Source organism: Oryzias latipes, chromosome 24 (assembly GCF_002234675.1).
Source record: "Oryzias latipes chromosome 24, ASM223467v1".
NCBI classification, from domain to species: Eukaryota; Metazoa; Chordata; class Actinopteri; order Beloniformes; family Adrianichthyidae; genus Oryzias; species Oryzias latipes.
Window position 1 is genome coordinate 7664053 of NC_019882.2, and position 25689 is coordinate 7689741.

At 38.0% G+C, this 25689-nt stretch overlaps 1 protein-coding gene across 6 annotated transcripts; it reads right to left on the bottom strand.

Moving 5' to 3' along the window:
• Positions 1–53: 53 nt before the first annotated feature.
• On the bottom strand, positions 54–23271 carry efr3b (EFR3 homolog B). Of its 6 annotated transcripts, none has more exons than XM_011491607.3 (24): positions 23108–23271; positions 22372–22510; positions 14009–14085; positions 12080–12207; positions 11639–11789; positions 8458–8579; positions 8036–8197; positions 5619–5753; positions 4752–4830; positions 4532–4667; positions 4283–4444; positions 4089–4200; positions 3929–3980; positions 3671–3843; positions 3520–3595; positions 3272–3433; positions 3060–3191; positions 2905–2972; positions 2693–2820; positions 2490–2581; positions 2359–2407; positions 2100–2206; positions 1973–2022; positions 54–1881 (listed from the first exon to the last, which is right to left on the bottom strand). In XM_011491607.3, exons 2-24 carry the CDS (start codon positions 22376–22378, stop codon positions 1776–1778), a joined length of 2466 nt encoding a protein of 821 aa, XP_011489909.1. In that variant the 5' UTR covers positions 22379–22510; positions 23108–23271; the 3' UTR covers positions 54–1775. The 6 variants fall into 6 exon arrangements, with proteins under 6 accessions (XP_011489909.1, XP_011489908.1, XP_011489906.2 ...); XM_011491606.3 differs by having other exon boundaries at positions 22372–22513; XM_011491604.3 differs by lacking the exons at positions 22372–22510; positions 23108–23271 and adding an exon at positions 21553–22145.
• Positions 23272–25689: the final 2418 nt, after the last annotated feature.

A 25689-nucleotide genomic window follows, 5' to 3' on the forward strand; every position in this document is an offset into this window, starting at 1 on the left:
AAACAGCCAACAGGAGCAATTCAAAGTTAAAATGAACAAAAAAAAGCAAACCGTCAGGAGCTTACAGATACATTTATTGTACACCACAGCAACAACATTAGCATGCAGTCAGGAATGACACGTGTAAGGCATTTTCTTTATGGAAAAGCTGCCTTTGTCACTAGGTTATCCCAATTTTAAAGTGCAAACTTACAGAATTAAAGGATTAGACATACAACACTACACCGTAAACAGATGTATGGAAAAACAAAAATAATTCCCTCAAATTTCATGGTGCAATGACGACATGGACCGATAGATTTACAGATCTTGACTAGAAGTTCAAGATCCTAAAAAAAAAAAAAAAAAAAAAAAAAACACATTGGAAATTATCACTGGAGGGTTTAGATGGTTGATCTTTACCAGCCTGTCCTTTGTTCGCTTGAAGACTCTGAACAAAGCAGGAAACCGTGACAGGAACGCTAACTGAAGACAGACACAAATGTTCGCTCGCATTATTTAAAAAAATAAAAGGGTCACCATCAACAGATTGTCCATACCACGACAAGAATTACACATACAGCAGGCGCCACATTCAGAAGTTGAAAAGTTAATGACCAAATTGAAAGCAGAGTTCCAAAGAAACACATTGAAGACAGCTGGAGGCCTCAACAATGGATCACATACCGAGTCGTCACAGAACTGCAAAAAGTTCAAAATATAATGATCTGCTACTCACACCTGGACTGTGTAAGCCAGACCCGCACCAAATTATTGCCAATATAATCTTAAATACCTACGTGTGCATGAACGTCTGCACACAAAATGGCTTTCGGGTCTCTGTGTGACGGGTGCACCGCTGCAAAGCTGCATGCACCGCCGTTCCAGCAGGACTGAGGATGACACGGCGAGGACGCACGTCGGGTTGCTGGGTCTGGATTTCTTTCAATTCGATGAGTCTCTGGATGCAGATTTTTAAAGATGGCTAACACTACCTTAACTATGGTCACAACCACTCTATTTCAAATTTAGAATATACAATATACACACATAAATCCTCAGTGCTCTGTACACCATCTTAAAGATTCCTTTCTTTGTATATGTACACATATATGTATATGGAAAGAAAAAATATTTCTCTAGTTGGATGTAAACACTGCAGTAAACAGGGAGTTTCCTGTGATCAAGATTGCGCATTGTTGATTCTTCAGTAAGCAATTAAAACCTATATAATAAATAATGTAAAAATATGAAGTTAATGCCTAAACATAAAAGAAAAAGCACTTTTGGTTAACACTAAAAAGGCAAAAGAAAAACTACAGCTCAGCACAGTTTGAGTGCTGGAGGGGACACATCAAACACACTAAGTCCCAGTAAGCTTACCTTTAACGCCTGTTTATCAAAAAATATTAGAAGAATTGATCTTTGATCCAATTTTGTGACTGAAATATGGCACCCTATAAGGATTAAAAAAGGGAATAAAATTGATATCAAAATTTGTCACCATCTTTTTTTGGCATTTAAAAAGAAAACTCCAACCAGTGGAGTTTTTGAAGAAATGTCTAATTAGAAATGAATGACTGACTACGTTTGGTTCCTTATCTATTACAACAGGTCTCAGAATGTGATCTAGGAGAGGCTTTTTCTGCAGCTGCAGTCGAGATTTCCCCAAATGTATATAATGGATGTTAGATTCCACAGTCAAGAGGACTTTACAGTGAAGATCGGTTCCACGGATCCCCTTCCCCGTACTCAAAGGTTAATCCGTTTTGTCACGCTGCTGCAGAGTTTGTGGCTCAGTACACGCAAAGGTCAGGAAACTTCATCTCATAAATGGGAACAGATCGACTCTGGGTTTGGCCGTAACCTGACGATATGGTTCCAGAAGGGCTGGGAGGAGGCCTGAACGACAGAAACAAAGAAGCTGCTATCATCAGTGAGTCGAACACAACAGCCATTGTTGACTTTTCTAAAAAAAAAAAAATCTGTGTACCTGATTGTGATCTCAAATATCTGATTCAATTTGCTCTGCAGCATTGTGGCCTAAAAAGAAAAAGATGTGTCAGAAATCATCTGAATCCACAAATAATTGTGGATTGAAACGTTTATTTTCGACGTACCCTAGCACCACAGTGGGCAGCTATCTCCTCAAAAGGAGCCTTTTGGAACTTCTCCACTACTTGTCGTCTCCGCTCCCTTTCCTGCTCTTCCATACCAACACTGTCCACTAGGGGGCGACAGAATACCAGTTTTTATTTGACAGAATGATTGACAAGAAAAACAAGATTTTTTTTTTTATTGTCATTTAAAAACTTGCAGCCAAATAATTTAGACAAATAAATAGTTTAAAACAAAAGAAAATAATAAAAGTGAACGTACCAATAGCATTTTTCAGTGTTTCAAATGTGATCTCTTCAGCTGGTGTCCTCTATACAGTGAAAGAATAGGAAATAAAAACCAAGCTAAGGTCAATTTAAATGTGTGCATTTTAAGTTTTTTAGAGACGTTACCTCCTTTTTCTCTGGACTATTTCGAGACTCTACATCCATCTGGATAGAGATGGTCTCTCCAATACTCTTCCTCTTAGAAAGCCGGTCCTCATCTGAAAGAAATTGTAGACATTTCACATTTTTGGAGGGGTGAACATTCAGAAATAGTTGCAAGTGATGGGTTTGTTTCTTCATTAGTGAGGCAGACTTCAGGGGCTCCTCACCTGTGTACTGGGGGACATACGGTGTCCCCAGCCTCTCTGTATTATAACCACTTCCTCCAAGGACTTCAGTAATCTTTGACTGAAGAAACAAGACATCCGCATCTATCTTATCCAGAGAAGAAGGCAGCCTAGATTTAAAAAAACAAAGAGAGAACATTGAATGATCATGTATTAGTAGGTCATATTTTGGCCGTTAATTGCAAGATCCATACTTGGATTTCTGTGTGAAGACATCTTCAGGCAGAAGGTAGGGTTTTTCTTTTCGTCTGACCTCAATTACCTGAAGGACAAAGAGAGGACGGGGAGTTTAGAAGCGGTTTTAGCGCCAACAGATAGGGGGAGAAAAAAAACTGGTGCAGAAGGACACCTCATGTATGTGCTGGCAGAAGGCTGGAACAGTGGTGAGCTGGCAGATGAGGTTGAGGTAGGCAGCAGCGAGGGCGTGGACGGCGCAGCGGTTATAAGTGGGCAGAGGCTCATCTGTACACAGAGCCAGATCCTGCAAAGAAGCACAGAGTGATGAGGTCCGCGCTTTCCAGCTGACAAAACTACAAACAACTTAAGGGGACCCATCTGGACCTGCAAAGCGAGGGCCAAGCGGATGAGGTCCACCACCACTTCCTCGTTGGCCAGCTCCACGCTGAGAAGGCCCAAAAGTGCAAAGAGGGTCTCGTAGTGCTCCTGAGCGCTGGTCTCCTCCTTACAGTTCAGGTAGATGTGTCGATACAGCTGCTGTCCGTGCTGGAGAATACACAAAAATGAGCGACTATTCTACAGCTTTAAGAACAAATTCATTTATCAAACTTTTCTACACAACAAAATCTGACCTTTTTCATAAACAAATTGTCCTGTCTGGAGCATTTGTCCAGTTTCAGCTTGAGCACAGAGATGTCAGAGACGATGCTGTGCACAAAAAAATCCCAACAAAGTCAACACAAGCTGGAGCAAGCTGTGTTCATTGACTGAAAGGATGCACACCTGATTCTGGAGAACTTGGGTCTGTTCTCATGCCTGTCGATAAGACTGAGAAGAATTTCCAGCACCAGCAGTCGAATCTCAGGGTCTTCTGTTAGAGAGAAGGACAGCAGCGGCTCCAGGAAGGAGCTGGGCAGCGCTGTGAGCATGTTTGTGGTCTGGAAACCGGCTGTCACCTGAAGGATTAGCAGACATATTTGTACAAAAAAGTTGGAACAATTTCAAATTAGTATCTCAAAATCAGCAATTAGTTACACTTACCTGAACTAAAGACTTCAGTAACATGATTTGAATCATTCTTGTGACTTCCGGCCTGCACATCCACCAAGACAGAATTCAAATACATCCTTAGCATTTTCAATAAGAGTCTGAATAAATGAAGGATTTCAGAAAAGTGAAATTTGCAAAATGGATGGCGCACCCAGAGTCTGAGGAGGGCAGAGTTAGAGAAACTCCAGGGACAGGGATCTTGCCCATTATAAACAGCATAACTTCTGATCTCTGGTAGGTGGGTAAGGTGTTGGCAAAAGAGCCTGAAAGAGAAAAGAAAGATGAACATCAGAGAAATCAAATCAGAGATCAAAGTCTAAGAAGATGTTCAGCCTGCAGATTCACCGATGGTCCGAATGACAGCTTCCTGCAGCTGCCTCTCCTCGTGAGCTTTGATGATCTTGGTCCCGATGTTTGTGCTGCCGTCATACGAACCCGTCAACTCATAATCCACACTCAGGCGGAGCTGCTTGACCAAAGTGTTAAAGACCTCCAAGACTGTGGGACCTGCAAACACCATGAGCACAAACTTTGATCAAATCGTAGCCACTTAGTTTCCCACACGGACGCCACGCCTGCATGCAAGTCACTGACCTACAGAGCCGCTGGCTGCAATGGCGGCTGCCTCCAACAGAACCTCTACTATTCCAGCCCGAACTGTGGCGGAGTTCTTGCTGTTTGCATCCAGATGGCCGAGGAGTTGCTGGATTACCAGATGAGAGTGCTGGGACTGAATCAACAGCACAAACAATGTTATAAATCTGTGAAAAGACGTTTCCTGCAGAGAAAAAATATGGAGGTGATGATCCCTCACCTGGATGGAGTACATGATGATTTTGAAGCAACGCACTGCGAAGGTCTTCCCCTCCCATAGAGAGTGGTTATCCAAGTGCCTGAAGGCGGAGAGGAGAGGCAAGAGAAGACAAAGGAGATCATTAGAAAACTGTCAGGAAAGATGGAGAGGAGGAACCGAAATCCCCAGAGAAGATCACAAGTTCAATGCTGCTGTTGAAGTCTATAAAACTACCGGTATATATAAACAATACGTTTTACAAAACTATATGCAAAATTAAGGAACAACAACTGAACAGCTGGATGGACGAAAAAGAAATATGCATAAGAATATTAAAATTGACAAGCAATTAGTTTCAAAATTAAAAAAAAGAATGAACAAACTATTAAAAAATCTAATAGAATTATGAAAATATCATATCCATGCATTGTATTTAGTGGGCTATGTTGACATGACATTCTAATTTGGCTTTTCTAAAGACTATAAGATTTAAAAATAAAAAAAAGTAGGATTTAACTCAGACAACAAAGTTGAATAGGAGCAACTAGTAAATCTTCCAGTTTAGTAAATTATTCCTGGATCAGCTGAAGCAAGTTTTTAGCAGAGGCAGAGATTATCGGTCTGTCTGCAACAGCAAATACAAACTAAAACACGGGATTAACTAAAGCCAGCGATCACAGATTAAAAGCAGGAAACCTTGAATCACAACAGGGATCTAAAATTTCAATCTGCCATCTTCAGACACACAAGTAACAACTGTGCAACCTTGCGTCGCCCTTGTCGCGCCCCATGTCGACACTGCATAGAGCACTAGGATGCAGCCTTCTAGACGCATCAAAAACAAACGGAGAAACAACTACGGAGATGGAAGGGTTCAGGTTGCCTCACATCAGGACCGGTGTGACGGCGCTCTTGATGTTGCCGAAGGCGGCTCTTCCCAGCAGCTCCCTGAAGCAGCGCTCCGTCAGCTCCACCGGGCTTTCCTTCTCCTTCTCTGATGCCTGCAGCGGAGAGGGAGAGCGGCTGGAGGGGGGGCGGTGAAGGTGAGGAAGAAGCAAAAGAAGTAGAGGAGAGGAAAGGGCAAACAGGAGGGAGGGATGAAGGGAGTGGGAGAGAAGAGTCAGAGGGCAATATTTCCACAAAAGACAGGCTTTCTTGGGAAAAAAGAGCCTTTGTTTTGACTGTTGGGACGTGTTTGTGACTGGATCCTCGTGTGTGGGTTGTTCCTATGCATAGTTAAAAACCCCGCTGCAGCACGGCCATGACTCGCCTCTGCTAGTCGACAATTACGACATTATTTATTAACATCCTCACTCTTTCATCTTGTTTGCTGCTAGAGGAGAAAATATGAAATCCTGCCTGTGAGGCGCCTTCAACTCCAGGAGTTGCCTTTCGAATTTTCTTTAAATTTATCCCAAATGTTCACATTTGTCCATGCTTTTAAAAAAAATCCTTCAGTTTTATTATAGTTTATTTACCTGTAACATTTCCAGCTTGTAAAGCCAAAAATAATAGGAAAAAAAATGATTATGCAATGTGCAGAATTTAAATCTAATTTTCCAAACTCCGACTTTCGATGATTTTGTGCATGTCTGCAGAGATTTAAGTGGTAAGAAAGGCACCACCTGGAGGTCAGTACCTTCTGTACAGACAGCGAAGGGTGACAATGAGATGGAGGAAATGAGGACGCCCAGCAGGCGCAGAACAATATTACTCTCTCACTCCAACATCTTTCTATTTTTTTTATTATCTATCCTCCACCCAATCTGTCCATGTTACAGCCCCCCCTTTGTCTCCACAGTTCTTTGATCTCAGTCGTGACGTCAAAGTGAATTTCAGCACGTATGGTGCTGCCAACAGAGACTGATGCTTGAATCCTCATGCTCTGTGTGTGAGAGCTTTAATTCTCTGTCTACTGCACTATTTCTGTTCACGTTATTGCCCCCCACTGTCCCTGTCTGACATCACTAATGCCTGAACAAGCAGGCGTCAGGACTGTGAATATAAAAGTCTTGTTACATGCTTCTGTTTGATCCATTTCAGCAAACTGTTAGACCTCCCAACATCTCAAAAACGTGACATGAGAAGTGTTCAAATCTGCCAGACTGTAACCCTCCACATGGGGGGCTGACCCATACGTGTGCTGCAGGTTTTTGGGTTGTCCAAATCTGTGGAGGGTTGACGAGAGGAGCGGCCGCATCTTAACCCATTGATGCATGAATCTTTTTCCAGCTAGAAGAACAATATCACCTATGTTTTTTAGGGCTGGGTTGATGAAATCGCTCAATCGATCTGAATCGATCTATCAATAATCGACCCATAAAAGTAGAGATTGATCTTTTAAGCCTTTCCTGATGATCTAACACATAACAAAAATGAGTCCACTAGCTTAATGCTAACGTATAATGGAATTTCCCATAGGACGGTTAATGCTAACCTAAACTTACATTGCTGACTAAATGAACAGCTATATATACTTACAGGCAGGAATTTTCCAAACTTTTTTAAGGAAAAATGTTTTTAAAAGTAACCTTTTGTGGTCTAAAGCACAGTGTTTTGCTCAAATCATTTTGGAATACAGTGTAATGCTGTAGCGCTAACTTCACCTAGTGGCTAAACTGGAACGCTCTCCAGCAGAGGCAGAACATTTATTTTTGTAAAATGAGGAAGTTTAGAGCCTTTATAATGTTAATGCGTTCTAGTCATTAGTAAGGTGTGAGAACTGGCTCCTCACCAACCACAAGCAAATGCTGCACGCACACAGTCTGCACATGATATCCAAGTGTCCATAAGTTAGCATAAAGTTATCACTTGAACAGCACTAATGAGCTACTTGCCAGCATGCAGGATTTGGGGTGGGTTGGACAAAAAGAAAACATGTTTACGATTTTTGCTCTATGGTCTATGATCTTAATATTTCATGAAGGCCACCCACGTGCTCCATACAGGTTTGCCCATTTTTCGCCCGCAGACAGCCTGTTTTCTTGTCCCCATACGGGCAGTTGTGACTAAGGCATTAAGGACTAAGACTTTAGCTCCGTTTGTGATTACAGGTCACAAAGGCTTAAGAAGCAGATTTTTCCTGTGGCAGTTGAGACAGAAATAAAACCCTCTGTCAGTTTACATCAGCTCATGGTCATCAGATTCTCCATTATTAAAATAGCGTGAGTTCTTTGTTTCATCTGGGCAGAAACACTAAGGACAGAGTCCGATAAAAGGCAAAAAATGTAGGACTTCCTGGTTCAGGAGTTATCAAACAGGTTTGAAAAACATTTCTTTCTTTCACTTGTAAGAGACCTGCATACCTGCCTGCATACCTCTCAGTTCCTTCTTCACTCTGCAGGTTGAACAGCAGAGAGGGGACGATCTTGTCCATGTGCTGAGGATCCCAGATGTTAGCCTGCAGCTCATCGTTCACCGTCTTCCTCACTACACCTTGCAAACCCCGAATGCCTGCCATGCGGATGCTGACGGGAAGAACCACAAGGCATTTTGATTACAACCCAGAAAAGGAAGGGCACCTGGATTTAGCTCAGACTATGATTTTTATCCTTGGCATTCATCTTTTTTTTTTATCTTGAAAGTTATATTTGTCCTGTCAAAGATACATATGTCTATTTTAAGCAAAACAAATGACAAGTTAAAAAAAAACTTCTTAAAATAATCTACAAAGACAAAATAAACCAAAGTGGTCTTTAAATAGCAGTTATGTCTGAAGCAGACTCACTTGGTGCGGATATCAGGGTCTTCGTAGCTTGAATGGCACATCTCACTGAAGCGCGACACAAAAAAGTCGTAACTGCGGTGGTACGAGGGCGTGTCCTCCTCAATATTTGCAAACTTTACAAACTGAAACGAGCAGAAAAATTTGGACCCCATAACTGCCCGTGCAACCAAACAGTACAACACATTTCGAAAACATCTTATTAAAAGCACCGATTGTGTACAAGGAAAATAATATTGATTTGGTCTTGTGTGGCTAGTTGAAGGGATAATAAAGACCATTTGTTTTTACATCAAACAAAACACAGAAGACTAAAAAGATTAAGACAATCTTCCCGATTTCTTTGACTATTACCACAACATAATTTAAAAAACAAAACAATGCCACACTGAATTTTTTTTCTGTGACAATGAAAGGCGAGTAGAAGAAGAAAACTTATTTCTGCACCCTTTATATATTTAATATAGCCATTTTTTCCTTCTCTAAAACGAAAAAGAAGCAAAAAAACAACAAATGAGGGTTCCTTATTTTTAAAACAACTATAGAATTTAGACAAAAAATAACCAACAACTACTGTTGTTCATTTTCTGGGACTGCTACATTTTTTAATTTGTTTATTGATTTGGACTCTTTGATTTATTGTTGTAAATGATTCCATAACCCGATACCCAGTATAGAAGCTTTCTTTAACTTCCACATCCTTTCAATTTGTAATTACTCTGTTTTTTTTCCAAAGGTATTTTCCATAATGAGATCAATAGTTTGTGATGCACTTTACACATTAATTTTAAATGAATTTCATTCAAATATGTCAACATCTGTAAAGTTCAAGTTGCACCGCGGCTCCAAACATTTCATTAGGCGTTAAAAACAACAGAGGGGGGTTGGCTCTCCCACCGCGCCTGCTAATGTCTGACATTTGGCTTCAAACCCGTCTCCACTTAACGAGTTATGAAGGAGATCTCTTCAGGATCACGTCCGGTAATGACGCTACCCAAAGCAATCATTACATCTTTAAGATTTAACGAGACGGAAACTGAAGCAAAGACTGGAAAAGCACCAGAATGTAAAAGTTAATTTAGTCTATTAAAGTCTATGTTTTTAATCCTCAGTGTGTAACCAGAATGCTTTTTTTAATTAAAGTCCCATACTTGACTTTATCCTGCACGCTAATTAAATTGAAGTGAGCTTCTGAGAGATCCTATAAAGCTGCAGCAGCGATTCACGTCTGCCTGGAAGTCATCCCACATTACTTCCATTAATGCTGTTTTAGTAAATACAACCTTTTAGAAATTGGGACTAAAATCAGAACCTTCAAACTGGAGTTCAACAGAATAATCAAAAGCAAATATGAAAGTCTATGATGAGCATTTAAAGACGCACTCCAATCATCTTTTGACTTATCTAAAAAGCGTTCTCACTGGTCTTTGCAATTTTTTAGCCAATTGAAAAACCTGTGTCATTTTTCTAGGACATAGTTTCGGCAGTAGTTCATTAGAACTTCATCTCCAAGTTGTGGCACTTCTGGTGCAAAGCAACCCCGCCCCACTTCCCGTTGCTGAGAGCTCGCAGTAGCAAGCTTGTGGTCCGCCCAGCGTATTTTCTACGTCACAAATAGGCTCTTTTTTTAAGCTGCATTTTTTCGTCTGCTCCTGATTCACAGCAATTTGAATAAAGCAATACTCAATTACGCAATTTTAGACCTAATCTGAATTGATTCCCTACCCCTCCTTCTTCTCCCTATTGCTCACATTGTAGGGGCATTTGAGGCTTTAGTGGTGTCCAAAAAGGGTTTTTAAGGAGGAGCTGTAGCGACTTAGAGCTGGCTATCCCTCCGCCGGTAGGGGGATAGGTCACGCTTGTGGCTGCATTTCTTCACGTGGGTGTGTTATGAAGCACAGTAGTTTACATTTAAATGAAAGTATTGTGTTTCTGTCTTTGCCTTTTCAAAGTTCTAAAAGCAATGTTATGTATTTTCCGAGCGCTGGCAGCTAAGCGCTAACCAAGATGACGGCGTCATGATGTCATCAAGCGATAGTAACGTCCAAATTTAAAAAGACTGTTTTTTTTCCATATATCTTTTCTTGGAGGGATAAATGTAGGGAAAGAGAAGCCAGAGAGGTAGAGAAGTAATTCAGATTTGGCCTTAAGCTCAATTGCCTTTATATATGTCCTTCATCTTTAGAAAAATGTTACAAGAAACAAAACAACATAAATACAATTTCACCAAAGTTGGACTTTCAGTGAGATTTTAATTTGTAATTCAGAGAAAAGGTTGAGATTCACAAATATTCTTGAAGTTTTTAACATTTATAGGTTAGTTACTTATATAGATTATTATAAAAATATTAAATACCATTACTGTGATTATTTTGGATTCCAATGAATAATAGTTTTTAATCATCTGTAATAAATTTTGTTGGGTTTGATGGTTTTGTGTCTTCTAGACAAATTTTTTCTAAATGGATTAAATTTAAGTCCAAAAGGTATTTTTTCAATTTTACCTACTTTATTAAAACATCTATTACTTTTAGACACAAACTTAAGTTCAGGAGAAACTCAAAGCGGGTCAGGATGAGTGTGAAGCTCATGTCTGAGAATGCAAAGCTTTATCTTCATTGGTCTGCAGCTAATCAGATTTCCTTTACTTGTCCTCGGATGACCCGTCTCACAGAGACAATAGCCGCTTCCCACATCAGTTGACGTTCGTCACTCTCCGTCCACCAATCTGCCATTAAGCTCTTGTCTAGTTTGGGATGCTACTATGTACTCCTCTCAAGATTCCCCCATCTTTTTTTTAATGCTCTGACATGAGATACATTACGCTTCCTGTCTTCTGATTAGATAATAGCACTAAAGCCAGTGCCGTGGAAAGCATTTTTATGCAACAGGAAGGCTTTAGACTCTGAGACACATTAGTGAGAGGCAGCTTGGGTGATATTTATGGAGATAAATCACGGCATCTTGTCGGCTTTATGGTGCTTACAGAAGAAAAAAATTAGAAACGTGCATTTCTAGGCTTTCTAATTTATGCTTTATGAAGAAAAATCAATGTTTGAAGGAAAAAATAACATTTTTATGTTCACTTTCCATGAAAACGCTTCTAACAGCAGAGCTGAGGATCTCTGTTATTAGTCACTGCATCACAAAAACAAATGATGCCATACTGCATTCTAAAACTCACCGAGTTGGTTCCTAAGATTTGCAAGCTGGGTTTGTCAGATTCCAGCAGCTTTCGCACCATCTTTAGAAAGCTCTCCACAAACAGGTTGATGCTCTGGCAGTGGCAGGCCATCAGCAGCTGGTCCAGAGCCTCCATGGCGATGCACACATATCTAAATCGGAAGGAAAAACAGAGCCTTTAATCTCGTGGGAAAAAATTAATCTGTGTCCAGAAGAAATGAGGACGTAGTAAACCCGCTCATGCAGAACATATTTCAGATGGACTGTAATCTGGGAAGGTTTTTTTTTTTACCGCTATGATGAGTTTAACAAGAGACAGAGGAGACTGGTGACCCAATCAAGTCAAAGCTATTAAAAAGACCAACCTTGCATGCCTGACTGAAGAAAAACCAAGGTTCAGGATTTACTTTGCAAAGTTAATACACGGCCAACACCAGCGTACCCATATCTGTGACGAGCCACGTCTCTCGACAGCCTCTCGGAAAGATAGGCGCCGATGCGGTCCAGCTTCTCTGGAGCTGACAAGGCGTAAAACGTCAGCTTCTCCATGTTGGATTTTACTAACCCATCCTGGACGGGGGGAAGCAAAAGTTTAAGAAATATAGGAAATAACTCTAATGTCTTTTTTTTTAGCTAGTAAAAAGTGGAACTCAAACATTTTGTCCTTGTCAAAACAGAGCCCATGATGTGAGATGTGTTGATGTGAGAACCTTTTATTAAAGAGATTCTCTCACAGTACAGTAAGTATTGTTGAAATTATCTAACTACATCAGTCATATCTGCATGAAACGGAGTTTCAAATCAAAATCTTTCACTAGAAAAATATAACTATGTTGTAGTTTTTCCTCCTGTTTTCCCCTTGACCCAATTCACTGAGCCTCACTTTGGTCTGCAGAGTGCTAAAAACATCCATCGTCTGCTGGAGTCCTACTCAAAGAGCACAAATAAGATGCATTAAAATAGTTATGAATAAGTAAATCTATTTTAAAAGATGCTTTCAGTCAGTGTTTTTAATGTGATAAGTATTCCAGAAGCAGGATTGCCTCACTAAATTAGACTAGCTCAGATATTCAGGTTTTTTGTTCGAATTCCCACCCTAACCCCCAACTAATAAAAAACTATATAGTGCGGGGCTATCTAGCGCCCTGAATTTTAAAAGCAATTCAAAAACCATGTTCACCACTCTATTTAAAACGGGGAATATGAAAAAAAGTGACAATTTAACCGATATGATTTTTTTATGACTATTTTATGAATCCACTGTTTTCTGATGATGAAAACATTGATGGTTTATTAAAAAAATACATGTAAACACATTTTTTCCACAACAATTGTTCAAACACAATGCATTGTGGTCTATGTTCAGCGATTTAGTGCTATATAGTGCACTATGTAGTAGGTGGAGAAGGAATTCAAACTTGTACTATGCAATAATCTACAGAAACGCTATAAAAGATGAATAGAGAAAAGCTGAATAAAAACAAAAGCAAAGCTGGAACATCCAGCCATGCAGCAATGCATTCGTCTTTACTGAGCTGACTGGTACACAATGTTTTGCTGATACAACTGCTTTCAAAGCAGCCTCATTTGTATCATTAGCTGGCTCCCAAATCTGAGGGTTTTTCAGGTTATCAGCAAACTTCCTTAGGATTCTCTACAACTGATGAACATAATCCATCACCAAGACCCACTGCAATGAAGAGCATTTTTCTAGTGGCATTTTTCTGATGATGAAGGAGGAAGAAAATTTGGCTAAAAATTGCATTTCTTAATCGTTTGAAAGAGAGCTTATTTAAGACATAGATTAAACACTAAGCAAGCCACAAGCCCCCTGCTCTTAGCTTTTAGTCACGGGGAGGGGAAGAGGGGCGGAGTTACTCCACTCCAATGGTCCCACCCACAACTCGGAATCAAATTTCTAATGCGCTACAGCAGAAACTATGTCCAAGTAAATGACACAGGCCTTTTTTATATTTAGGCTAAAAACTGCACAATTAGAATTAAAAGACAACTGGAAACATTTTTAAAATAGATCAAAAGTTGATCAGAGCGGGACTTTAAAACTCTTAAATGAAATATAAATATTTGTGTGAAAATATTGGAAGGTAAGAAACATATTTTAAATTAAAAGTAACTACCGTAAACAATTGACATATCTGTATCAAGAAAGGCATTTAGACACAAACATGTCTGTACGATCAGGAATAAGTTTTATCAAACCACTTTATCACTGTATTCATGTTTAAATAAATGGTTAATAGACAGATAAACTACAAAACATCTTTTAGTTCTAATAAACTAGAAATGCGTTAATGTTAGCATCCAGATTTATTGGAAAAGTGATTGGGGGAAACGAGCAGAATCCTCTCACCTCTGGATCTTCTGGGAAGATGTTGTCCACCAGTCTTTTGTATCGAGGTCTGAGGGCCCCACAGCATCCACAAACCCCTAACGACAGACACAAACACATGGGAGTGAACAAAATGGACATCCACAGTAGAGATATATAGGACATGTATGGCAGAAGGAAAAGAAAATATAAACCTAATTTATGTCTCATTAAATATCATTAAAACATTTCTTTCATTTCCCCTGCATGTGTTGAATGTAAAAATGAAAAACAATTTTAAAAAAAAATGAATTTTCCATTGATTCAAAAAAATAAATCTTTCATATATGTTGCCTCAAAAATCCCCTTTGTAGCTTTCATTCTCCATCAATTCCAGTGTTAACAACTGCGTATAAATGGCGGTAAAAAAAAAAACTACCGGTACGTTGAATGTATTTGTCAATAATAAAATGGCAGATGCCAGTAAAATTAAAATAAGACAACTAAAGACACACCACTTACAACTGTTTCTAATCAAGTTTCAGACTTAAATCTTAAATGTGTCTGTTATTTATCCAAAGAAGAAATAATCTTCACACAAGAATTGATTTCCTTTACAGCCAGAGTTCATCACAACTTTAAATACCAGCAAAAATATAACAAATGTCCAAGAAAATACAGAAAAAAATTATGCAAACTTTGAACTAATTGCTCTTCCAGCTCTAAAACATTATGTCTTTAATTTGTCTAACAAATGTGTTAAGATAGGGTCAGTAAAAAACAAAAAACAAACAACTCATAGAAATGCTTGTTCTGAAGTTTATGAACAACAGCAGTGCAGCAAAGATACAGTTTCCTTTCAATAAAGATACGCTTGTGTACAACATAAACACGTATACCCGGTAAATTGGCGTTCTAAGCTTGAGAGAGGAGGATTCTGATTGGTTGAAACGAAATGGCGGCAATGAGTCATTGGGAATGCTGGGAAAATGTGCAGAAAGTCCACAAAAAATCTCTTAATTTGCCTTTTTTTCAGTTCTGTTTAATGTGATGTCATGATGTGAGCTCCAAATCAAAATAGCATTTAGCAAGCTGTAAGAACTACACCCAAATACAGTAATGATGTGTGTGTGTGTATGTGTATAGATAGATAGATAGATAGATAGATAGATAGATAGATAGATAGATAGATAGATAGATAGATAGATAGATAGATAGATAGATAGATAGATAGATAGATAGATAGATAGATAGATAGATAGATAGATAGATAGATAGATAGATAGATAGATAGATAGATAGATAGATAGATAGATAGATAGATAGATAGATAGATAGATAGATAGATAGATAGATAGATAGATAAGATAGATAGATAGATAGATAGATAGATAGATAGATAGATAGATAGATAGATAGATAGATAGATAGATAGATAAGATAGATAGATAGATAGATAGATAGATAGATAGATAGATAGATAGATAGATAGATAGATAGATAGATAGATAGATAGATAGATAGATAGATAGATAGATAGATAGATAGATAGATAGATAGATAGATAGATAGATAGATAGATAGATAGATAGATAGATAGATAGATAGATAGATAGATAGATAGATAGATAGATAGATAGATAGATAGATAGATAGATATAGATAGATAGATAGATAGATAGATAGATAGATAGATAGATAGATAGATAGATAGATAGATAGATAGATAGATAGATAGATAGATAGATAGATAGATAGATAGATAGATAGATAGATAGATAGATAGATAGATAGATAGATAGATAGATAGATAGATAGATAGATATAGATAGATAGATAGATAGATAGATAGATAGATAGATAGATAGATAGATAGATAGATAGATAGATAGATAGATAGATAGATAGATAGATAGATAGATAGATAGATAGATAGATAGATAGATAGATAGATAGATAGATAGATAGATAGATAGATAGATAGATAGATAGATAGATAGATAGATAGATAGATAGATAGATAGATAGATAGATAGATAGATAGATAGATAGATAATAGATAGATAGATAGATAGATAGATAGATAGATAGATAGATAGATAGATAGATAGATAGATAGATAGATAGATAGATAGATAGATAGATAGATAGATAGATATAGATAGATAGATAGATAGATAGATAGATAGATAGATAGATAGATAGATAGATAGATAGATAGATAGATAGATAGATAGATAGATAGATAGATAGATAGATAGATAGATAGATAGATAGATAGATAGATAGATAGATAGATAGATAGATAGATAGATAGATAGATAGATAGATAGATAGATAGATAGATAGATAGATAGATAGATAGATAGATAGATAGATAGATAGATAGATAGATAGATAGATAGATATAGATAGATAGATAGATAATAGATAGATAGATAGATAGATAAAAAAAAAAAAAAAAAAAAAAAAAAGATATAGATAGATAGATAGATATAGATATAGATATATATGTATAAAACTGTTTGTTTTTTTTCAGCCCAAAGCAAAACAACCTGCAATTTCTTTTCCTTTCTCATTTTACCCCACAAACCTTCCCCAACAAGCCCTTTAGTTCAGCTATTTGACACTAAACCCTCATGATTACAGAACAGTGATCCAACATTAAGAAAATTACCAGTTATCACAGGGTGACAGCAACAGGCCTGGAAGGAGGACATCGAGTGTAGCGGGGGGCCTGAATCTTTTAATTACTGTCTAAGCATCTGTACCAAAAGTTCTATCATCCTCAAGCGAGGTGACATGAACTTCAGCAGCAGAACTTCTGCTGAAGTTTAGTAGGACCTGAAACAAATGAGCCTTCAGAATCTATAGGTGCTGCATCTTGCTCATTCTTGCAGCTTCAGCCCAGAGTTCAGGTGATGAATTCATAAAAATGAAGAGGTGGAGAAAAGAAAAAGGCAGAAGTTAAAAGAAAGGGAAGACATCGAGGTGGAAATTAAGTAACAGAACAATGTGACAAATGCATTCCTTCTGTTCAGCACAAAACTCACTTTTGGTTGCTAAATAAGAAAAAATTTCCAAGCGTTTTATTGCTCTTACATTCACTTTTATTCCTTGAACGACAATTAAGTAGTTGTTCGTGAATTTACCATCAAAGCAACCAGAGATTTTGCAGCACTAACTAAAAGCCTTTTTTTCAGCTAAAGAAACAGTGATAACAACCTGAATGTGAGTTAAGAAGGGGAAAAAGCTGTCACTGCTAAGAGCAGTTACATAATTTTAATTTCAGTCCACCTGTAATTATAGAAAAAAATCTGCATTACCACAGCTCCAAATAATATTTAATCTGACTCAGTGGCAGAGAAAAATCCAATAAGCTTGGTTTAGATTGCGTCAAAAAGAAAGCGGGGCAGCCGTTTTGTGTTGTTCATAATATAGGTTGGTTGGGTTGTCAGCAAAACACGGTGGGTGGATTTGCATGACAGCGGTGGAAGGCGAACCAGGCGGGGGTCTCATGACATCCACCCACCCTGCATGATGTGATGACCAACACATTAGGCAGATAAGACAGCAAGCTACCCCACACTTCCAAACACACCTCGCATTTATAAAACCTCATTTGCAGATAAACGAATGAGTCATGAAGAGATGAATTCAACAAAACCAGAAGAAGGTGGGCATATCTGTGTGGTTCCTTACTTAGAGATTTAATATGTGAATGTACACATAAAGGGGGGGTTTCCACCCCTACACTGATCACACCAAGAAGCCAGCCAATCACAAATCAGTTTTTATCCTCAAAAGAATGGGGGCTGGGGCATTAACAGATTACACTTTCCATTTCCCCCAGGAAGGCTTAGCGCTTTCACAGAGTGAATGACTGATGAAGAAGAGTTAAAACTGTGGTACAAAAATGTTTTTGTATCACAAAAGTATATAATAAAGTATAAACGTTGACCTATTTGCATATATCAATCCAATTTGTGTGGTTTATATGTATTATGAGACCCGCAGAATGATGAGTGAACTCATTAAGCAGAAAACAGTCAGAGAGAAGCAAAACCAACACACTACTGTGGTATCAATACTTGTCTAACACATCCAAGTCACTTCTCAGGATTGTAACAAGCCTGTCACCCTTTGGGGTTATCATTATGTAAGAGGGAGGCGAAAAGAGGCAACCTCCTGCTATTTCTAGGCTTCCAGAAATGTTCAAACATAAAGCTAATTCTGCAAACATCAGAAGAAAAAAATTCAATTAAAGAAAAAACAATAGGCTGCAGCACCTCCGGGACCCCGAAAGGGAAAAAACGGGTTTAGAAGATGAATGAATGAATGAAATGAATAATAAGAGCCAAGATCCATCAAATCTGGGCCTTAGTTTGTTGAAGCTGTGCAGGAGATGAGGAGAGGGGTATTATAAGAGTGTAAATGTAAATGAGAGAAGCCTTCATGTTGGTCATTAAAGCGAGCAGAAAAACGTCAATATGTCAAACGCTCTCACAGGTACGCACACACATGTGTAGAGACACACAGAGAGGTCTTCTCTGGCAGTAAATCTATGTAGGTTCAAAGCACACAATCCAGTGTGGGCGGCAGTGAACACGGCTGAAAAAGAGAGGCCAACACATTGATAATCGGACATAGCAGCCAACAAATTCTCATGACACAAAGTTATTTTAAAGCACCATAAATCAGAGTCAAGCAGCAACTAGGCTACAAAGACATTAAACTCTAAATTTCATTTATATTCACTCAGAACTATTTAAATTCTCAAGTATGAACTTCAAGTGTAGATAATTTATGAGCCTGAAAGCCCAGATACTCAAGTTTCAATATTATCATAATTAAAATGCCTTTTTTCCATCTCCACAGAATGTCTACAAGCTCCAGTAATAGTTCGACCACAGTAACCTAGATCATCAATAAGGAGTAATGTCACATGATCTAAAGCTCTATCTGCCCACACTCCTGTTTGGTTTTTAAGAAAACACCAAATTACCAAGAACTATAGTCACCACCTGGTTATGTCTTATATTGAAAGGTAATGAATGAAAAGACTTTTAGAGTACGACTGCGACAGATGAAACCAGAAGATTTTAAACAAATCGAAAGCTGTTACCAAAAAAAATGAACATCTTTGAATCCAGGTGTCCTTGTCCTTTATTTTGTAGGGTAGAGAATCTCCACAACCATTAAAAAAAAAACTCCTATAAGCTTCTCCGAGAGACGTTCAAACTGAAATCTGTTCCAGGGAAGCAGCAAAAGAAACTGGTTTAAAGAATGCAGCAAAACTGGCTCAACCGAGTTCACACGCTGACGCTGTCAGACGTGACACAGAGGTAAAAAGGATCGTTTTCCTTACCGTACATTGATCGTGATGTCTCACTACACACGCTTTGCTAAATGTTGCTTCGGCTTCTCATTCAGACACACTGCTGTGCCGAAAGGCACTAGAAATGCACACCTCTCACTCTGGGAATAAAAAAAAAATGCCTGCACGTGTTCTAGCAGCTAAAAAGCATATGAAGCGTGCTCCATGATTGGTGCAAAGCCTGCCTTGACGCTATGAAACACACGAACACACACACGCTCTCTCTCTCTGCCATGCAGACTCACACGCTTGCACACAAAATGGGGCTGACTGACAACACCAGAGAAAAAGCATGCTGCAATGACCTTGGGTTTTCCCATCATTCTGCAACAGTGCTCCTTCTGAGTCACACCAAACACATGCACTATTTTTTTTAACATAAACTATATTGCAAAGGGAAAAATATGGAAAAACTGAAGTCACAGAGCAAAAAATAAATGCATCAAGGACAGAGATCCCTCTGGCGCAAAATATCCCCCCCTCCTTTCTTCCTCCTCAATTGTCACTCCCCCTCTTCCCATCATTCAGATTTTCCACCTTTATCTTGTTTATGTAACCACAATACCTTCCATATCCATGTGTATATGCACAAATAATCACATTGTCTCCTTCAGCGAGACACTTTAAAGCACAGAGGTTTGCAGTCTGTTCAGACATGCATTTCTACATGAATCGATTCGATACTTTTATTTACTCATAAAATGCAAGCAGAAGCATCAAAACAAGCAAAAAGTACAATCCTATTGATTTCAAGTAGTTCAATACTTGTTATGCCCTCATATTTGCAACAACTAACTGTGTTTTAGTAACAGCCTATTTAAGTAGAGAACAGAAAGGTTGCTATTTCATGTCTCTGTGAACCTCCTAATGGTTCACCCTTAAAATATTTCATTAGATTGACATCAGAGGAAGAAGATCTTCTTCTGTGCCTAGCTTCTTTTTTTTTCTTTCCAGACAGTGCATAAACAGAACAGCCCAGGCGGTGGAGTGTGATGACAAATCTTCCCACCTGCGCCAAACAAATTCTCTACTCGAGCAGAAACCTCGACTCCTGTTTAGATCCACATTAACTCAAGCACAGGGACACTGCAGCAACCCTCAATGTACCATTGACTAAAACATTTTTATGCTTATGAAATGTCAGGTTGTTTTCTTATACTGACATTTTTGATGGTGAAAGCTACATCAGTGCAGCAATTTTTTAAGCTAATAATACGTATTTTTATTAATATCTGCCTATGAAATAATCTGCTGATATTGTACTGCATCCCTTTTGACATTTGTAAATGATGCACTTAATTTCAAGAAGCACTGGGCTGCGTTTTTGGCTTTTTCAAAGCTTTTGGCATCCCCCTGCTTTGCTCTTCCAACCCCAAAGTATTGACCTGTAACGCTACATAACTTTGGTCACACTCCAATCAACTTTGGAGCTTTTCTAAAAGCCTTCCCAGTGATCTTTTAATTATGATTATGCCATTTTTAGGCAAACTGAAAAGCCCTGTTGACATAATTTCTGCAGAGCAGAGGTAGTTCATTCGAAATTTCCCTGGGTGTGACAGTTGTCCTGAGAGTTTTCCATTTATACGCTCTCTTGCTAGCTTACAGCCCCTTACAATGCCAACCAAACATTAACAGCGCAACAAAAATGGCAAGAAATATCGGAGTTATCTAGCCGTACAGTTTTGATCCAGATGCCAGCCCGGATGAGGTAAAAGACATTCATGGATCTAGTTGCAAGTGGATGCATCGGAATGGAACTGAACAGCTTGTGGTCTTCCCAGCCCATTTTCTACGTCACAAATAAGAACAGAATTTTTTTCGTCTGCTTCTGATTCACAACTATTTGAACAGCAATCCTCAAAAAGCAATTTTGAGCTAGATTTTCTTTATATACATCCTCCATGGACAAATGCCACAAGAACATGTTAAAAAAACTAAAAATAAGATTCTGATCAGTGGTTCTTCAATATTATTGTTTAACGTCTTTTAAATTAATTCAAGGTTGTGTAGGAGATTCCAAATTTCTTATCTAGAATTCAGCAGCAAAAGCCTTTGATTAATTTAATAATTTACAAACTAATCACCATTACTAAAAAGTCAAGCATATTCAGAAAACAACATTAAATCCTCTTTTGTAAGGACAGTAAACATGTACACATGAAACTAGTTGAAAAACAAAAGACAAACAGGGCTCAATTTTGCCACTTACCCCTGCCAACATGATGGTCAAGAAGGGTGCGGCAGTCAAGTGCCAGCCTCTGAGTGGCTGGAACATCAGATGCAGGCAAGGGCATCGCAGGCAACAAACGCACACGCTCAAGCACACAACATTCCTTTCAGAAACACGGCAGCAATCAAATCCAAGGCCAAAACCGTCGCTCAAAAAAGAAATAAAAGTTCCGATCTGTGCAGCTGAGTTGTTGCTGTTTCTTTTTACAAACTTCACATAAACACTTTTACTGCCACATTGCAACGTTTGCATAAAGTTTCAAAAACGCTCATAAATCCAACAGAGGAGCTCCTTGAGCTAAAAACATCCCCGTCCCTGTCCTGAGGCTTCTTGATAATTCATATTACTGCATAGGTACATTGCCCGCATTAACTAAGAGATTAACGATAAGCCCTTCCAACAGCAGGTCTGCCCTCAGTGTGAATCTCGCTCATTAAAAAAACATCTCTGAAACAATGGGCCTTACTATCGAACAACCATAGAAAGAGGGTGGAGAAGGGCAAAGAAAGAAGGGCACTGTGAGGCTGTTCCTCAGTGAGTGGGTTTGAAACTTCAGGGAACAAAGCTATGGATGCCAGTTGCTGCAGGACGTATATTATTTCTGATTTCTTTGTAAGTTCACACCTCACACACCTGACGGCAAATTTAGATACCAGACACAAAGCTCAAGATACATTTTAAAAACTTTTTCCCCAATTTGTTCTTATAGTGAACATATATTTTAGGCACTTTAATACACTTTTTAAGTGTGAATTTCTCCCTCATACCGCTGATGGGTTGTCGTTTGGTGTTTCTTACCTGTCATGATTGATGGGAGCCACAAGGGGGCGCTACGTTTCCGAGTCAAAAGGACGAGGTGAACGGATGCGCGTCAAGGCTGGAGCGAGTCTCCCACTGGGGGTTTGAAAATCAAGAAACCCGCTGGCTTCTCTTTGGCCTGCTAAAAATCAGCATTCATAAGTTATTCAAGGCCCGAATAAATGGACTATTTTATAAAATCTTTTTTACAAACCAAAAAACTTTATAATAAGTATGTAGCTTGGAGCAAGAAAGTGACAGACACGTAAAAGCTGGAATATGTAGTAGCATCGTTAACTATTAGCAAACAAGCTAATAGTCGCACAGTCCCGGATGTTACTTCATCTTAGTTTCTAATAAAGATGTGACATTAAAAATAATTTGTAGGCCACAATACAGATCTCTTCATCGCGTTAGTTGTATATACATATATTTTTTATATTAAATATCACATTTAAATATGCGACTATCCAGTCCTGCTAACCGCTACATTAGCCAAAAAAACAGGATTGAATTCAGTATCGGATGCTACTCATGTGGATTACTGTTAAAGATATGACATTTTAAAATCATATTTGCAGACCTAAAGTCTTAAAAAGTGCTTACTCGTGTTGTTTATATGTAAATTAACTTTAAAAATTACATCGAACTATGCCACTGGACACTCTTGCTATAGCTACATAGCCCAAACATGTCTAAATTACTTTTCTCTCTTAAAAAAATCTAATTTTCTTACCATGAAGTAGGTAAAATAAATCCCTTTAAGATTTGGCATGCGAGGGGCTGTCAGAGGAGGCTTGGCTCAAAATAATAAAATAAAATAAAAACGTCTAAACACCACAGAGCATCTTTCATTTAGCCAGCAGCAGCAGAGGCTGGCTACCTTTGACTGTCAGCCCAGGGCTGAAACCATGAGAACCACCCATGATGGATACCGGATGTCCCTAAAAATTCTAATAACATGTTAAAAATATTCTGCAATAGATAAAATAATGTACTACAAAAAGTACAAATTTATTTATCAATATTTCAGATGAAATGAGGTGAAAAGCACAAACAACTTTAGTTTGAAAAGAGGCTTTGAGTTATATGTTAGTATTGTCAATTGTATTTTTATTTTATTTTTTAAATCACTTTTGGATGATTAAATTAATTTGTTCAAAGGACTGAATAAAAAATTTGTTCAAAAGACTGAATAAAAGTCATCAAGCAGTGGAAATTCATCAAACTACTTTTAACAATTTCAATTTTTTTTTAAATTTAAAATATTTTTCATTAGTTTGATATTTATTACCCCCTAAAATTAAGAACATAATAAACATAGCTTCAAATAACAAAAAAGTTCCATAATGATAGCATGACAGCGACGTTTTATGCTCCTCATGATGTTTATCTGAGGTAAAAATCTATGCAGTGAAAGTAAATATGACATCCACTGATTGTGAGTAGTAATATTTTGAGGCAAATATAGCTGTTTTTTTTTTATACAGAATGTCTGAGGTTTTTAATTATATTAAAGTACATTTAGTAAGAAGTATGTTTTTTTTTACAGACAAACATTTTTCCACTACTGGTTCTGTGGGAGATCAAACCAGATCTCTGTAGATACAAGCAAGAAGATAAAAGTTTAGGAAAATATAAGCCAAAGAGCATTTAAGGTGGACTGTCCTTAACAAAAACTCTCCACTTTGTCCTTAAATCACTCATCACACATTAACTTAAAGATCTTTGGCTGACTTCCAACATCTGAAGCACGTTACAAGAGCAGATCATGGAGACAAACACAACCAAACCTACCAACTGGATCCAAACAGATGTTTGGCAAGAAGTCTCATGCAGTCGGGCTGGATCCATTGTTTGATTATAAATGTAAAGTGTGAGTCAGCTAGCTGCTAAATATACAAAGTAGTCAGAAAGAATTCAGTTATGAGGGTTTGTCTTCAGCAGTCAAACTAGTTTGACTTGAGAAATGTCCAACATTTTGTTTATTTTGTTGTGGACACTGAAGTCATTGCAAGTTGGTTGTTGAGTTGGTGCATTAGTTACAGTTGAGCTGCGCGTCTCAGACCGAAGAGTTATTTTTAGAGGTGCGGTAACCAGTATGAAAGCTCCGAGCCACACAGTCACCCGGGGACAGATGGGAGCTCATTAGATCAGCCTTAAGAGCTTTGAGTGTTGCCTGGAAACAATTAGCAGTCTCAGAAACATAACCAGCTTAGCAGGACTTCAGGCCTCACTGAGCTTTAGGCCAAGAGAAGAGATTGGTTTGTCTCAGTCTTAAAATGCACGGTCAGTTCAATTAATGTTTGAACACAAAGCATACAATCACAACAAAATATCTATTTTAAAAACACTTCTGCAATTTCCACAACACTTTTGATTCATATTGTAAAATACACAGATATAATAAACCTATTTGCAATAGTTCATAAATTAATAAGTGTCATTATAATTGATCCAAATCATACATGGTCTTATTTGCTCTAGTACACACTCATGTCACATTGAATGTAATGATTGTCAATTATTATTAATTGCTTCTCTACACTTCATATAACCACAAATTAAAAAAAAATCACACTTGTTAATAGTAAAGAAAAACCTGTTATATTTAGCTAATTTTTTATATTAAAGGTTTAATGTTGTTCTTAGGGAGGAAAAGACAATTTAGCTCATTTTCAAGTCAGCAGATTTAAAGTAAGTGAGTCACTTTGGCTATGAAAGAATCACACTGAGCTTTTTAGTCCCAAAACACTGTGTTTCCCCAGATGCTCTGCTTTGATAAACTACAGCGAAAGCTCATCTGAACCGTGGTATGGATCAGAAACAGTGTGAACTTGCATAATTCCACTGGATTTTGAATTAGACAAACCGCTTAAAGATCTACAGTATAAACAAATATGATATTAAAAAACCCAAAAAATCAGTAATCATGACATAGTAAGAGGATGGAGGCACATTCAAATGTATGATAGCCAGAGGAATTTATGTTTGGCAATTTCTTTTAAATTTTGACAAATGACAAATTACAATGTAATAAGTAAGTAGGTAAGTAAGTAACTATTATTTGTATAGCGCCTTTTGCAGACAGAAGTCACAAGGTGCTCCACAAGTTAAAAACATAAAAGACAAAAAAAAAAAACCAAGTGCCGCCATATAAAACAATCATTTCAAATTCAAATAAAAACAGTTTGAGTTAAAATGCTTAGCAAAATAAAAAGTTTTCAATTGGTTTTTAAAAGAATTCCCAGAGTCCAGGGAATGCAGGGAGAACGGGGCCACATTCCAGAGTTTAGATTATAAATTACTTAAAAATGA

Coding starts and splice junctions, on each gene's coding strand:
- efr3b (XM_011491604.3), bottom strand. CDS start 21,637: ATGCCCTTGCCTGCATCTGATGTTCCAGCCACTCAGAGGCTGGCACTT. Junction 8,580..11,638: donor AAATCTTAGGAACCAACTCG/GTGAGTTTTAGA, acceptor TGCTCGTTTCAG/TTTGTAAAGTTTGCAAATAT. Junction 3,596..3,670: donor CCCAAGTTCTCCAGAATCAG/GTGTGCATCCTT, acceptor TTTTGTGCACAG/CATCGTCTCTGACATCTCTG.